Source organism: Hirundo rustica, chromosome 19 (genome assembly GCF_015227805.2).
Source record: "Hirundo rustica isolate bHirRus1 chromosome 19, bHirRus1.pri.v3, whole genome shotgun sequence".
NCBI lineage: Eukaryota > Metazoa > Chordata > Aves > Passeriformes > Hirundinidae > Hirundo > Hirundo rustica.
Genome location: NC_053468.1, coordinates 5,099,407 through 5,115,172, shown reverse-complemented (window position 1 = coordinate 5,115,172; position 15,766 = coordinate 5,099,407). Strand labels below are relative to the sequence as shown.

Here is a 15,766-nt window from a genome sequence, read left to right as displayed (position 1 = left end):
CGGAGCTGCCCGGATCCGGCGGTTCTGCCTCTCCCGGCCATGGAGCGGAGCGGAGGGGCCGAGCCGCGGCTCCTGCCGGCCGGGGGCAGCGGCTCCATCCTCAGCCTGCGGGAGCGGAGCCGTTGAGCTCTGCTGAGCGGCCCCCGGGCCACATCCCGCTACCCCCGCGACCCTCCCGGGCATCCTCGGAACCTCCGGCTCATCCCGACCCTTTGTGCATCCCCCAAACCCCCCTTTGTGCATCCCCAAACCCCCTTTTTGAATCCCCCTACCCTCTGTGCATCCTCCTAACCCTCTTTGTGAATCCCCCAACCCCCTCTGTGAATCCCCCAACCCCCTCTGTGCATCCCCCAACCCCCTCTGTGAATCCCCAAACCCCTCTGTGCATCCCCCAGACCTCTCTGCGAATCCCCCAGACCCCTCTGTGAATCCCCCAAACCCCTCTGTGCATCCCCCAGACCCCTCTGCCAATCCCCCAACCCTCTTCGCCAATCCCCCAAGCCCCTCCGTGCAGCCGCCGCCCCTTTGTCCCCCCCGCCCCGCCGTGCCCCCCCAGGCTCGCCGCCCCCTTGCATGCAGCCCCCGGGCCGCGGGAGCCGCCGGCCATGGGCACGAAGCAGACCAAGGGCTGCCAGGCGGGCAGCGCCGGGGAGAGCCCCCCGGGCCACCACCGCAAGAAGGCGGCTCCCCGGGAGCGGGGAGATTTCCTGGCTTCCCTGGTGGCCAAGTCCGGAGAGAAGTTGGGGAAGGGCTCCGGCGCCGGCTTGCCCCCGTACCACCGGCGGATCTGCATGATCCAGGACATGCTGCTGCTGGTCAAGCAGGGCCGGCAGGAGGAGGCCACGGAGCTGCTGAAGAACCTGCGGCAGGTGAGGGTGGGCGGGTTTCTCCAGGGGCAGGGGGTGGAGGTGGGGGGGGAAAAAGACAGTTTGGGAGCGGCTCGTGCCGCTTCCCGAAGCCTGGAGGCGAGCGAGGGGCCGCGCTCCGCTTTGGCGGGTCCGGCTTTTCGTGGCGTAATTTTTGGGGAAGCGGCTGAGGAGCTGCAGGGTGGTGGCGGTGTCAGAGAAGGGGAAATACCCCCGGAGAGGTGCTCTGCGTCGTCTGCAGCGAGGAAAAGCTGCCTGGTGCGTTTTTCCTCCTTCCCTTCCTCGCTGGCGCTGGTGGCTCTGGGATTTGCAGCCTACTCCGAGTGGTTCCCGCTCAACTTTCCGAAAGTTTGGTGCTCCGAGCAGCTCCGTAAAAGCGCCGAGGCAGTTGGAGCTGGCAGCTTTTGAGAATCAGCTCTTTTCTTGCTGGCTCAGAAATTCCCAGAGCTGGCAGCGCTGCTTTTATGTATAAATATATATATATATTATGCACAATCGCCCGGTGGAGTTTTTGCTGGTGTTGACTGGGGCTGGGAGGAACGAGACGCTCTGGGGGAGTGAGGAATTAATTGTGGGGAGCCCGAGACCTTTTGCCTTGAAAAATCTGTTTGAGCTGGGCATTAGCTGGGAAGCAACAGGACGGAAAGTTGCTGTGAGCAAACAGAAAAGCGAATTAGCATTTAATCTTTTCTGCTGATAGGCGCTGATAAAAACACGCGAGTGCTGGGCGTTTTCAAGGCTCTGGGGTGAGCAGGGCTTTGTGGAACAGCGAGTTTTCCATGCAAACCTACAGCAGATCCACCTTCCAGCTCGGGTTTTGTCCCTCAGCTGCTCGGCGTAACCAGTTCTGCCACCCGGGGAAAAGTCGCTCAGATCTCTGCTGGGCATCGAGAGCTCATTTCTTGCCCTGTGTTTTGTCCGTGGGACTGGTCCAGTCTGGTTTTCTTTGGGGATTTTGTGTTTGAGGTTTGCTGCTAGCGTTTTTTCTATTATTATTTTTATTTTTTGCTCTTAGCATTTCCCCCCCTGCACACACCCCCATTTTCTGGTCCAGGTGACTCTTCAGCGAGTGCATGTGGTTTTTGGTGTGCTCCCCATTCAGCCCACTTCCATTTATCCCTCTGCCCCGCAGCTTTAGGATTCTCTTTAGAGCAGCCCAGCTGAGAAATCAGAACTATTTCATGTGATACGTGGTTTTTTTTTATGGAAAACTCTCCTCGCTCTCAACTTTGGGATAAAAAGTTGGGGGGTTTCACTTTTCCTGCGGTGAGTGTGCTGCCTCTCTGGGCGCTGGGGGTAGGATTCCTTGGGACAGCGACCTCTCCATTTGGGATCTGCGCGGCCGCGGGGGCCGAGCTGGGCAGCAGATCAGAGCCCAAATGTTGCACCCTCTCAGCCACGCCGAATCTTTATCGCCGTCGCAGCCCATTGGAGCTGGCAGAAGGGCAGGTGCTAATTTTAGAGGGTGTTTATCTCAAACACCTCCCCGAAAAATAAACCTTGGGGCCCGCCGAGTGCCAGCAATCGCTCTCAAGTTCCCCCTGGCTCCAGGCTGTTTTGTCTCAGCGATGCTCAGCTCTGTCCTCACCCTCTGTGCAGAGTGAGGGAGCTGCGATGTGTCACCGTGGATGCCCCGAGCACGGGGGAGCCCTCTCATCTCGCTGGGGAGCGGGAAGAAAAAGCTAAAAATTAATCTGAAACTGCTGGGGGAAAGCAAGGGACCTGTTACAGGCAGGTGCGTGGCAGGCAGCGAGTGTCTCTGATAAAATACATCTTAAGAGTGTCAAAACCGAGAACACTTTGTCCTAGATACTGTAATAGACTCCGAGCAGGTTTTTAATGAGGTGATATCAATCCCTGCCTCCAGGGAGGGAACGTGGGATGCCCCACTGAACAAATCCCGGCTGCTCTGGGCTTTTCCAGCGGCTGGATTTCGGGGGGGGATGTTTCAGGGGGGCATTGGCGGTTCTGAAGGACCGCTCGGGTTGTTCCCGCTCCAGCAGGAGCCTGGCAGAGCTGAGCTCTCGGGGTGTCTGAGCCTGCAAGCGAGGATTTGGGGAGAAGGATGAGCTTCCCCCTGAGGGAATGGATGGATGGATGAGCCTGGCGAGGGCAGAGACTTTTCCCTGAGCCTTTTTTCGGTTGTCCCCCGCAGAGGGGCTGTGGCTGCTCCGTGTGGTTGCTGCTGTGCGACGCTGCTGCTGTAAAATTGGGCATTTTCCAGCAAAATCGGGGTTTTCCCATCAAACCCAGTGCCCTGGCGCCCAGCTCTCAGCAGATTTTTTTTTTAAAACCCAGGCATTTAAGTCATGAGGAGCCTTTCCACTGACTTCAGCCGGCTTTGAAGCCAGCCCAGCGTGCTGGTGAGGGATGGGTGACAGCATCCCTGCCTTTGGAGAGGCTCCATAATTTTATTTTATTTTATTTTGAGCAGGATGAGCGCATAGCCTGAGCTGCAAACCTTTGTTTTTCCAGGTCTCTGTGCCATAACACCCTGCCCTACCCACGTGCTGCAAGACAAGGTTTGTGGGGTTTTTTTTTTTGCTCCCACAAAAGGTGTGTTAATCAGGGCAGGGCTGCAATCCTGTGTTTTAAAGCTGCTGGAGCAGGTCCTGCCCTTCCAGCCCCGCCACTGGCACCGATGCCCACTGTGGCCTTTGCATCCCACCCGTTTATTTAGAATTTATCCTTCCTTCTCCTTCCCCTGAGGTGGGAGCCGCGCTGTTCTCCCTGCAGGCTCCTGTAAGGATTAATTTGCGTTTCTGGGAACGCCTGGAGGTTGCAAACAACTAAAAAATACTGAGATAACCAAGTGATTTTTTTGTTTTTGTTGTTGTTGTTATTGTTTAAAAATATAAAAAGCGTGAAGAGCAGACAGACTTTGCTTCCTCAGAGAGGTCAGCAGTGGTCTCTGGTGTGGAGGCAATTTGATCCCACTGCCTGCCCCCCAAAATAACACTCCTGCTCTTCCTGCTGCCAGCAGCCGTTCCAGAGGGTTTGTGCTGCTCTGGCACAGCCAGGCGAATTTACCATCGAGCCCCTGAGACGCAGAATCCTCATTTCTTTTTCCTTCTTTCTCCTCTGGAGCCCAACTCAAATCCCCCCAGATCCCAACGAGGGCTTGCTGCTCTCCTTGGCCGAGGTGTTTTCCCTCACGGTGCTGCAGGGAGGACGCTTTTGGCATAAATGCAGTGGAAAGAGGCTGAAATGATTAACATTTGATTGAGGCTGGTGCTGGGGGTTGCCAGAGGCTTGCTAGGCACCTGGAGGGAGCTGCTGGCCTTCCGTGGAAGTAATTCCTGCGCGGAATAACTTGGGATTGATCCGGCAGCGTCTTCTCCGCTTTCCAACAAGGAGCTGCTGCAGGGAGAGGCTAAAAAATGAATTTGTTCAGGGTGTCCAGCACTTGGGACATGAGAATCCACTCTCAGACCCCTCACTCCATCCAGCTGGGAGAACTCCATCTCCGCTATTCCCAGTACCACCAGTTGCAGGAGGCAATGTTTTGAGGTTTTAATGTTCTTTTTTATTTTCACTCTTTTTTTTCATTTTTCTCCCCCATACTCCCGAGTTTCAGTGGTTAGGGCAGCCGAACCCCGCCGGTATATTAAATTCCGGGAGTGTCTCTCCTGCTGGGGAGAGGATTTGTAAAACAAAGCGTGTTTTCCTCCTCCCCGCTGCCAAACGGATCGCTTTTCCCAGGCGAAGCGGGGAAGCGCTTCCCAGCACATGACGTTGCGCTCAAGGAATTTGCCATTGGTTATGGGCTCGACCTGGAGCTTTTGCTGCTGCTCTGGGGCTGGTGGGAGAGGGGAGGAGGAGGAGGAGGAGGAGGAGGAAGGCAGCAGATCTGAGCATCATCAGCACAGGGCCAGCAGCAGTTCCAGGGATTAAGTGGGGAAAGGGGGAAAAGAAAGCAAAGTGCGGCAATAAATGCCGGGGTGCTGAGCGTGGCCAGGAGCCAAACGCCAAGGTCCGAGGTGTGGCAGCGCTTGCAAGGGGGGATCCCTGCCGTGCCAGCCTGGCGTGGGCAGTGCTGGGGTGTGGAGGGCAGGGCAGAGGGCTCAGGGCCCCCGGAATGGGCAAAAACAGCGCCAAAATTCCCATTTGCAGGGAAGGGCTGGGAGCAAAGGTCCTTGGTATTATATTATCACCTTTAGAGCAGCCCAGCCGAGAGATCGGAACGGTTTCGTATGATTCGTGGGGTTTTTTTATGGAAGACACGACCTGAGCAGCCTGGGAACTGATGTTTTATTAATTAATGATGAATATCTTCGTTGTAAGAGGGGCTTGACCGGTGGGGATAGTAAAACACAAAAAAAAAAAAAAAATTGAAATAGTGATGGAGACAGCTCACTTCGGGCTCCTGTGACTTCATTGAGACACAAGAGCAGAGAAAAAAAAAAAAAAATTTAAAAAGGCTTGTGGCTGGACTCTGTGCTTGCTCCTGGCCCTGTGCCATGGGGCAGCATCCCCATGGAAGCCACGCTGTGCTCCAGGAACGCTGGAGGAGCTCAGCGCTGTCGTGTTTGCCCCACGAGTGAATACCTGCTCCCTTCTCCTGGGCCAGCCTGGGGTCTCTGGGCTCCTCCCAGCCTGTGACTGCCGGCAGAGGACACAGGGATGAGGGATTTCGCAGGATTTGGGGCTGTTTTTTTGCTCAGGTGGGAGCTGCTGGGGCTGAGGAGGGGCCCTGCAGCTCGGGGCACCTCAGGGTGGAAGTTGGGTAACCCTGCTCCGAGCGGGGTGGCTTTGGGATGAACACTCATTTCCTCTGCTTCAGGCTGCTGATGAAACCCCACCAGTGCTCCCCACAATTCCTCTTAACCCTCAGGCTGCTGGAGGCAGTGGCAACAAATATCTCTGGCAGCGGTGGGGCGCTTCCTGCCCCAAGAAGCGTTCCCTCCGTGCCCCCAAACCCTGCCCTGCTGCAGGATGCTCCCTCGCGGGCGTCTCTGCCCGCTTCCCATCCTCCTGCCCTTTTTCCGTGCCCTGTGGGATTTGCAGGTGGATGTGGCCCGTGCCTGCTTGGATTTCATGGTTTAATGAACCCCCTGGAAGGTGGGGGAGCTGCTCCTCCTGGGGGAGATGCGGTTTTGGGGGGAGAGGAAGGCTGGGAGAGGTGGGGTGGGAGATGAAGTGAGGGCTGGGTTAGGCTGGGTTGGGTTGGGCTGGGCTGGGCTGGGCTGGGCTGGGTTAGGCTGGGCTGGGTTAGGCTGGGTTGGGTTAGGCTGGGCTGGGCTGGGTTAGGCTGGGCTGTGGGCACCTGGAGCGGAGGATCAGGTCCTGCCTGTGCCCTCCGTGCAGGCAGAAATCTCGGAGCTGGCAGAAGTTAATGGCTGTTGTTCCACCTCAGCCGCTGCTCAGCGCTCTCTCTGTTTATGCAATAGCAGGAACGTGTCTCTTCTCCCCCCCAGGCTCTGCTCTTTTCACACCTGATGTGAAATGCAGCAGCTCGGGGCTGCAGACATCCTGGCACGGCACATCTTTTTCCCCCCTTCTCTTTTCCTTTTTATCTCGCTTCAGAGTGTGAGGATGTCTCCTCTGGCTGCCGGCGTGGGTGTGAGGGCTGCGTGGGCAGAGCCCTCCCCGCACACCCCAGGGCTGTGCTGCCTGCAGGGGTCTGGAATGGGGGGTGATGCGCCTGAAATTCAGTGTATGGGCGCTTCGTCCTTTGATGTGTTGGGGGATTTGTGGCTGTGGCCTTCCCTTAGCTAAGGGAGGGTGGTTGTATATTAATATTCATTTCATTCTCCTGCAAGCGATGGGGAGTTTTTTTAGTATTCAACATCTTCAGGTCCTGGCCAAATGCCTAATATGATTTAATGCCTGATTCCGTTTCTCTTTCTGTGTGTGTGTGTGTGTGTCTCAGCCTCCTTCCCTTTCAAATTTTGGAGAAAAGATCCCTGCATGGTAAATTTAATCTTGCCTCTAAAAGGAAAGGCAAATTCCCCTTTCCAGGCCGAAGGTTTTAGCTCCAATTATTCCCGGCTCTGACCTTGCTGCTTGGAGAGCAGGAACTGCTTGGAGCTTTCCAGCATCCTCAGATCTTTTCGAGACTCTTTATCTTTCAGACTTTGTGCCTTTCAAAGTCAGAGGCGCTTCCTTTGTGCCAGGCTTTGGGCTCTGGAGAGAGCCTGGACACGCAGCAGAGCCCAGGGGAGGGAGCTGCCTCTTCCTCGTGCCTTTGGGTATCTCAGTGGAAATCTCATCCCTCAGGGCCTCTTTATATCACAATAATCTTCCCAGAGCCCTGGCTGTCCTGCTCTGCACAGCAGGACTGGGGTTTGATATTGGTGGGGGAATTTCTTTACGAGATGTGTCGGAGTTTTCCGGCCGTTCCAAAACCCTTGTTGGCCCCTGGAGGTTTTTCCTCCAGTTCTGCTCCTCCCCAGGCCTGGATCCCGCTGCTGGCTGCTGATTTCAGTCCCTGAACGTTCCCTTTGCCCGTGGGGTCGCTTTCTGAGCAGCTTTGCAGCCCCGTTCCTGCTCCCACTGGTGCTTCCCGTTGGTGAGCGCTCCGGGAGCGCATTTGGAGGAGGTTTCAGCGAGGCGCTGCCCAGCAGCAGAATTAATTCCAGTTCCAACAGCACTCGTGTGTCACCGAGACGCACGAAGCAGCAGACAAGAGGTTTTGCAGAGCAGAGGTTTCTCCGTCCAGCTCAAAAGCTGAATCCAGGAGGAGAGAGAGCCTCTTTGTTTTATTTCTTACTTTTTATACATTTGTGGGTCTAGCAGAAGATTGGCTTCTGAGGTTTTTCACCCCTCAGCCAAGTGGCTAAACCACCTGTCAGTTACAATTGTTCTCAGGTTAGAAATGTGCAAACAAAGGACAGAGAATGAAAAACAAAGGATTTGTTTATGTTACATGTGTGGGGAAAAGGTAGAAACTGCTCTTAATATCGTACAGTAATTAAAAAGATCTGACTCCATTTATGAAAATCAAAAAGGCTATAAAAAACTCAGAAAAAGCAGGGTAACACTTGTGTTCGGATGAAGGTTGGTTCATTGAAGCCAGCCTGGAGCAGGAGCCTGGAGCCCGTGGGGCTTTTTTGGAGGACGGGGATTTGTGCGCCGGGTTTTGCAGCTCCTTGCTTTCTGCTTAGCCACAGAAAGTGAGGAGATGGCTGTTAGGGACAGGACCTGCAGCTCTGTGGGAGGTGCAGCTCTGTTTTCTGCCCTCCAGCCTGCAAAAAGCCCCGTGGCGAGTGAGCTCTGGCCGTCCCTTCCTCCCGCTGCGAGGACGGGAGCTCGGATAACACGACCCCAAAAACCTCCCGGAACGGTTCCTGGGCTTCACCTCTCCTGGTGCGAGAGCGCAGGGCTTTGAGCCGAACTGGGAGCCCCAGTGCCATGGCTGGGAAATTCCCAGAGCTGCCCGTTCCCCTGTCCCAGGGGATGCTCAAAGGGATAATTCCTGCCTTCTCCTGCAGCGCTCTTCCTTCACCCCCACGCTCCCCGAGGCCGGGGTCTTGGCACGGCGCTGAAATCCCAGCAGGGGAAGGCAAAGGCTGCTGAGGAAGGAGGGCAGGCAGGGGTGGGAAATGGTTGTTTTGGCCGGGGATGTGCTGAGGGTTTTTCCTCTGCCCCCGTTTCCCGCCCTTGCCGGCAGAGCTGCTCCCACGGAGCGCCGAGCTCCTGCCGGGGATGCTCTGGATTCCCACCTCCAGTGGGAATCGGGGTACAGGAGGTGAGGGGGGTTTGGATCTCAATAAAAGAGCCCCAGTTCCCTGCACGAGGATGAGTCGAAGCTGCTGCAGCCTCTGTCCCAGGTTTGGTTGGTGTTGAACAAACCCCAGCGCCTGGTTCAGCCTGAGCTCCCCAAAATCAGGGCAGTGGAGCCCAAATCGCTGCAGAAACAGGACTCAAACCTCTCCAAAAAGCCCCAAAGCCTTGCTTCATCCCAAAATCTCTCCATTTATTCCCATTTATCCATTGATTTGGATACACTTCTCTCCTCTCCAGAAAGGCCTTGGGGGAAATCTTGCTGCCAAAAGTCTCTCCGTGGGTTTCCTGGGCTTGCTGGAGCCCAAATCTCAGCAGAAACAAGACTCAAACCTCCCCAAACAGCCCCAAAGCCTTGCTTCATCCCCAAATCCCTCCATTTATTCCCATTTATCCGTCAATTTGGATACAGTTTTCCCCTCTCCAGAAGGGATTTGAGGGAAATCTTGCTCCCAAATGTCTCTGTGGGCTCCCCGGGCTTGCGGAGAAACAATTTGGGACAAGAGTGTGAATGATCTACACCCGTGATTTACATCCAGTCAAAATCCTGCAGGATTGGATTAAACCTTGATTTAAGCAGCTGGGGGGTTTTTTGTGGCATTTTTGGGGGCATTTTTAAATAGCATTTTATATCATTTTTATATCATTTTATTTTTATCATTTATATAATTTTGGGGCATTTTTTAATATCATTCTATAAGAGAGAGGATGTTTTCCTGTTTGGTTGTAAAAAGCTGCTTCTGCTTGGTGTAATTGGATACTTCCTTTTCTGAGGAGGGAGCCCGGTGCGTCTGGGGACATTTATTTAGGCAGCTGTGTGCCTGGGTGAGGAACTTTGTGTGTTTTTATCCGGGTGGGAAACGGTGAATTTGGGCTTTACAAGGACTGACTGATCGATCCTTTTGTATTTCTGGCTCGAGTTACAGGGAAATAAAAGCAAGCTTAAAGAGCAGGAAAAAGTGTTTTTAAATGGTTTTTGGTCAGTTAAGCAACTCAAAGATGTGCCGGATAAGAAAGCAGACAAAGTAGATGTCTTGAAATGGATTTTGCGTTTTTAAACTGGTTGATTCATTAAGTGGAGTGTTGATTGTGCACTTCTGGTCACCATAATTACAGATCTTGGTCTCTCAGGTTGAAGTTTTACTTGCAGGTTTTAAAACGTGCATTTCTGCCTCGTGCTCTCGAGTTTTTTCATTGACTTGCTGAAATTCAGTGTTAAACTGGATTAAGTGAATGAAAACCCTTGAAACTGGACCAGACCCTTAAGATCACGGAGTGAGACACTTGGATTAACTGAAATTAAGATGTTTTCTTTGTCCTTGTGAGAGAACCAAACTCTCCCTAAAGCTTGCACTTTACCCTTTTCTGGTTGTTTTTATCACCGACTTCCCCAAAACCATTGGCAGCCACATCCTGCCTACCTGGGCTAACAGGAGTTGTTGAAAATGAAATAAAATCTTCAATTCTAAAATTAAAGCCTGACCAGAGGCTGGTTTGAAATCTGGGTGGTTTAAAGCAAATGTATTTAATGTTTAAAGCTATTTTATGGAGAAGCATGAATTGAATTTTAATGTCACTGAATTGAATCATTGGGCAGCACTGTCATTATTTTTTCCTCAGCGAGTTTGGGCATTTCCTGGTGACTCTGATGAGCCCAAATCCTTTTACTTTTGGATTTCTCTGGAGGGATCCTCCAGCTGGGAGGATCCCACCTTCAGTTTGGACATGGATCCTTCAAGGAGCATCCAAATTCCCTGGCGCCAGACAGGGAAGTTGCTGTGAAAGCCTTCAAGAAAGATTTTACCTTCCAGCCTTCTTCAAATATCCAATACCAAATCCCAGCCCTGCTCTACCTGATGGTTAGAAATCTGATGCTGCAAATAAAAACACCCAAGCATGGTGTAAAACACGGGAAAGACTTCATTTCTTCCCTAAATCCCCCAAACTGACGTTCCTCTGTTGATCTAAGTCAGGGGTGAGGTTCCCAGTTCCCTGTGGTGTAGAACACAGCGCTGACTGAGTCTCAGGACGGGAAATGGGAGCTTTTTGAGCCACCCTGCAAAGAAAACTGAGGGTAATTTGCCCCTGCTGATGGTCTCACCCATTTTCCCGTGGGTGTTTTAAGAGGAAAGCCTCCTCTCAGCAGTTCCCCTCCTCGGGCCGCGCCTCCTCCAGCAGCCCAAATCGGTGTTTTTCGGTGCGTGCGGCGTTCCCAGGCTGCTCAGCGGGGTCACCGAGAGCCTGCCCAGCAGGGCTGTGCTGTGTGTGCCGCCCTTGGAGGGGAATTCAGAGCCCTCAGCAGGAACCTGGGAGCTGCAGGCGCGCACCCGTCCCCGCTGAGCCGGGGACTCCGCTTTTCCACCTCTCTTCGGATCAGAGGAGGAACTCTTCACCCAAGAACGCCGAGTGTCACCAGCGCGGGCGATGCAAAGAGGCTGGCAGAGGGGAGATTTGGACGGGATATTGGGGGGGAATTGTTCCCTGCGAGGGTGCTGAGGCTCTGGCACAGGTTTTCCAGAGAAGCTGCCCCATCCCTGGAGGTGCCCGAGGCCAGGCTGGAGCACCCTGCTCTGTGGAAGGTGTCCGTGCCCGTGGCAGGGGAGTGGGAATGAGATGAGCTCTTTAAGCTCCCTTCCAGCCCAAACCAGCCTTTGCACAGATCTGTGGATTTGGGAAGGTGAAAATGGTGTCTCGGCTGGATGTGCACAACATCCGCTCTCCGCCATCGCCTATCTCGGTATAAAAACCCAGATCTTTCCGTGGCGTTCTTCTCTCTTGCCTTGCTGCTTTAGAAGGAAGGTGTCAGCAGCCCCAAGAGCTGCCAGGACTCCAGGTTTTCCTGCATTTTGGGATGTGTGCATCCCTGTAAAGGCCCTGGGTGCCTCGTAAACAAGAGAGGCCGTGGGTGTGAGGCATCCAGCACAGCCCTGCTCCCACGTGGGCACCAGCTGCTGGAACTGAACCACTTCCAGCAGGAATTCCTGGCATTTCTTGGCAGGAGGAGAATGTCCCGAAGCTGACTTTCCAGCCCATGGCACCGGTCATTCAGTGGAAAGGCCGAACTGTGAAACAGGAACAGTTTTGGTGTTTGCCCTGAGCTCAGCTTGGTTTTCCCTCTGGTTCCCTTCCCACCCCGGTGCCGTCCAGAGGAGGAGGATGGAGAATCTGGCGTGGTGCAGGCGGCAGGGTCAGCCTTGCACCAGTGCAAGTTTTGGCTCTGAGAAACGTCTCCATCCTTTTTCAGATGTAAAGCAGCTCTCTCTCAGATGAGATGAACTCCCTGAAATGTAGCGAGGAGTCTCTGCTTGGGGCGCTTTCATCTCTTGCCCATCAGCTGCTGTTCTCCACCAACAGAAAGAAAATAAATCAGCCAAACTCGTCTCCTGAAAGAAAATAAATCAGCCAGCCTCCTCTCCTGAAAGAAAACAAATCAGCCAAACTCTTCTTCTGAAATATCTTTAAAAAAAAAAAAGACCTTTTAGTGTTGTCGCATCGCATAAATCAACTTTTATTTTCCGCAAGGAGTCGTGTTTGCTTGCGTGCCCTCTCTTTGGAGGAGGGCAGGAATACAGGGATATTCCCAAAGGCAGGAATACAGCGCCATTCCCACGGGCTGAGATCATCCCATTGATTGCAGGAGGATGGGAACGACATTGTGCAAATTCCTGGTGGGACCCAGCGCTGACCGAGCTCCTCCAGATGTTCCGGCTCTGCCTGAGCCACCCCAGAGCCAGCAGGATGCTGCTCGTCCCACCAGAGAAATGCTGGAATCCCCATCCCTGGAAGGGTTTATGGGATGTGGGGACATGGTTTAGTGGTCAGACCTGAGCTTTTCCACCCTAAATAATTCCAGGATGTTTTACCAGGGAAAAGTTTCTCTACTCCTCGTTTTTTTCAGAGGGAACGGAGGAGCAGAAGGGCTGAGCATCCCACTGGCAAAGGGGAAGGGGAGCAGGGAATTCCCAGGAACAGGAATGAAGTGCACAGAAGTGGCAGAGCCTGGAGTAGGAATCCGAGCAGCTGCTCCTTATCTCCTCCTGAGCAGGCACATCAGGGAAGATAAAGTGAAAAGGGAAAAGATAACACAGATTGAGTCAGCCTGGCTCTCAGAGGGAGGTTTTTCCAACCTATTTACTTGTCAGTGGTGATTTTGGACGAGCCTGTGGGATCTTCAGAGAAAACCAACCTTTTTTTTTTCTTGCTGTTTCATGCCTTGCAAAAGGGAATCTTTCTCCCAGGCACGAGTTTCTGGCATTTCTTGGCACGGGCAGAAGGTCCCAAGGCGGGTTTGGTGTCACCGTGCGCCCAATGCCACCCCACATCTCTGTGTGTGAGGCTGGAGGTGTCTGATTCACCACGCACCAGTGGCTCCTCCGCTTTCAAACCGGCTCCAAGTCTGCATTAGTCATGTTTTAATGCTATTGAAATCAGCTGCCTGTGGCCGTGCGAGGAATTCCAGCCCGGGGCCGTGGATGTCTCGCTGGGACCGGGGCAGGGAAGGGGAGGCTGAGCACAGTGAGCTCATCCTGGCTCTCCTCCTGCTCAGCCCTTCATCCTGCCTCAGGTTTCAGGGCTTGTTCAGTGGTTGTGTCTGGAAAACGAGATTGAGGAGCTGGTGCTGCGTCCTGAAAGTTTCTGGGGTTCTTTTTCCCCTGCTGTTGACTTCAGCAGGAGCCGCTGCTGTGACAAATACCAGCGCCGGTTACTCTGGAGCTGGACAATCCGCGTTCTGGGCTCGCCGTGCAGGGGCTGGGAGCTGGGGCTGCACGGCACGGGCTTTGTTCTGGCACCTGTGGGAACATCCCGAGCCCACGGCGTTCCGAGGCATCCTGCAGAGTGTTCCCAGGAAGGCTCAGCCTCTCCTGGGGGAGCAGGAGGGATTAGCAGGGTGCCCTGTTACCGACGGCATCCCAGGCCTCTGCTCCTCTCTGGGGACACTTGCTGGGGTGGTGGCACGCTCTAGGGAGCTGAGGGAATGTCCCAGGGCGTGGAGATGTGGATGCTCTGCTGATATTCCCGCTCTGGAGCCGCTCCCTGCCTTGTTCCTGGGGTTTTTTTGGTCCTCGCGCTGACAGGGTTGGGCAGGAGCCGCTGCTGGGAGGAAACTCCTGACCCAGGCTGGGAGCTGCGAGAGGGAAAAGCCTGCCCTGAGCTCTGCCCAGCTGCTGGGACTCAGCAGAGGGATGGCAGCAGCGGCTTTGCCATGGGTCCTGTCCTGCAAAGTGATCCCCAGGCGTGGTTTTCATCACCCAGCTCACGGCTCCTGCTCATCCCTGCGGCCAGCAGCGGCTTTGCCATGGGTCCTCTCCTGCAAAGTGAGCCCCAGGCGTGGTTTTCATCACCGTGCTCACGGCTCCTGCTCATCCCTGGGGCCAGCAGCGGCTTTGCCATGGGTCCTCTCCTGCAAAGTGAGCCCCAGGCGTGGTTTTCATCACCGTGCTCACGGCTCCTGCTCATCCCTGGGGCCAGCAGCAGCTTTGCCATGGGTCCTGTCCTGCAAAGTGAGCTCCAGGCGTGGTTTTCATCACCCAGCTCACGGCTCCTGCTCATCCCTGGGGCCACAGATCCATCCCGGGCTCCAGCTCCCCGGCAGGAGCTCCCTGGGCCAAGATGTGTCCTGTGCCTCGTCCTCCCGAGCTCCTCTGGCATCTCCCCTGGGAAATGGAATATCAACAGCAGCAGTTTAATGGCCCTGACTGTCAAACAAAGCAGAAATATTTGGATTTCGGCGGCGGGGTGGGTTGGACACCTTTAATTGCTGAGCACAGGATGTGATACTGCCTGTGGCGGCAGGAGGGATGTTCCTGCTTCTCCTTGCCCGGCCTGGGGGGTTCCTGTGGGTTTGGGGGTGCAGAGAGCACCCCTTTCTCTCACTGAGCACCCAGACCCTGCCAACAGGGCGGGAGGGACAGGGCTCAGCAGAAAAGCTGTTTGTTACCTGTGTCTGTCCAGCACCCTCAGTGAAACCTGGGGCGCATTTCCCTCCTCAGGCCATTTTTGGGTTAATCTGTCACATCTCCGGGGCTCGGGAGCAGCAGCCACCACCCCCCGGCCTTTCTGGAGCCTGGTGAGTGGTGAAATGAAGAGGAGGATTTTTAATGGCACTTACTGGAAATGTTGTGTGGCTCTGGAGGGCAGAGCGCTCTCCGTCAGCCCAGCCTGTGTCCCCCTGGGATCTCATTCCCTGATCATTTCGGATCAAAACCATTCCCCGTTTCTTGTCCAAAATGCTTCTCCCACCGCTCGCTTCAGCTGCATCTCACTCTGGGGCGTCCCAGTCCTGCCCTGTGGAGGGAATTGGGCGGAGGGAAGAAGTTTTATTTAACAAAAACCTGTCTGAAGCGCTCTGCTCAGCCAAGCCCTTTGGCTCCGGCGGGATTTAAACATGTGCTTGTAGTTAATCAGGTATTTGAGTGGTTTTCTGCCTTGGCAGGGCTGAGAGGAGATGTCCCAGAGGAGAAGGAGGAGAGCAGAGCCGTGGCTTCGAAGATGAAGGAGTTTGGGGGAGAGCGGGTTTAACTTTCTGGGCCTCAGTTTCTCCTTTTGTTCACGCTCTGCAGGGAGCTGTGAGGCATCGAAGGTGACAAAAAAGAGCGTGGTTTGGTGAAGCAGGACGAGTTGGGATCAGTGGACAGAGCTGAGCTGGCAGTGGGGGGCACAGGAAAGGTCCTGCCAGGGGCTGCTGAACCCCAGAGCTGCCAGGTCCTGGGGAGGAGACGCCCAGGGTGAGACCAGAGGGCTTGCGGAAGGATTTTACGGGAAAATCATCTCCGCTCACCATGAAAAGCTGCTTGGGGAGCTCCCAGCTCCTTGTGGGGCCGCTCAGGAGAGGTTTCATGGGGCGTGAGGAAGATGTTCCCTTGGCTCATGGATTTCACCCCAGAGCCCCTGAGCAGGGAGGTTTTTCCCCACCTCGATCTGATTTTCCTGCTGGGTGTTTCTGCCGGGATTGCTCTGGAATTTGTCTCCACGCAGCCATCCAGCCTCGCAGCACTGATGTTATTATGCAAAGTGTAGATTATTTAACCACACAAGTGGGGGTTTTTTTGTGTATTGATTTGCCGTTGCTTTGAATCCCATTACAGGAATCTGCTTTATTAATGGACTTTGTCCATGCTCGAGATTAACTGGGGATGCTGGATTTGCAAATGAAAGAATTGGAATTCATGTTGTCC

General features: G+C 54.4%; 1 protein-coding gene across 1 annotated transcript in view; it reads left to right on the top strand.

Moving 5' to 3' along the window:
- Positions 1-557: 557 nt before the first annotated feature.
- Positions 558-15,766, top strand: part of LRRC75A (leucine rich repeat containing 75A) — a 62,113-nt gene continuing 46,904 nt past the window's right edge. The window contains exon 1 of the mRNA XM_040082700.2: positions 558-869. Coding sequence (XP_039938634.1) covers positions 606-869 — 264 coding nt within the window. The 5' untranslated portion in view covers positions 558-605. The remainder of the gene's footprint in view (positions 870-15,766) is intronic.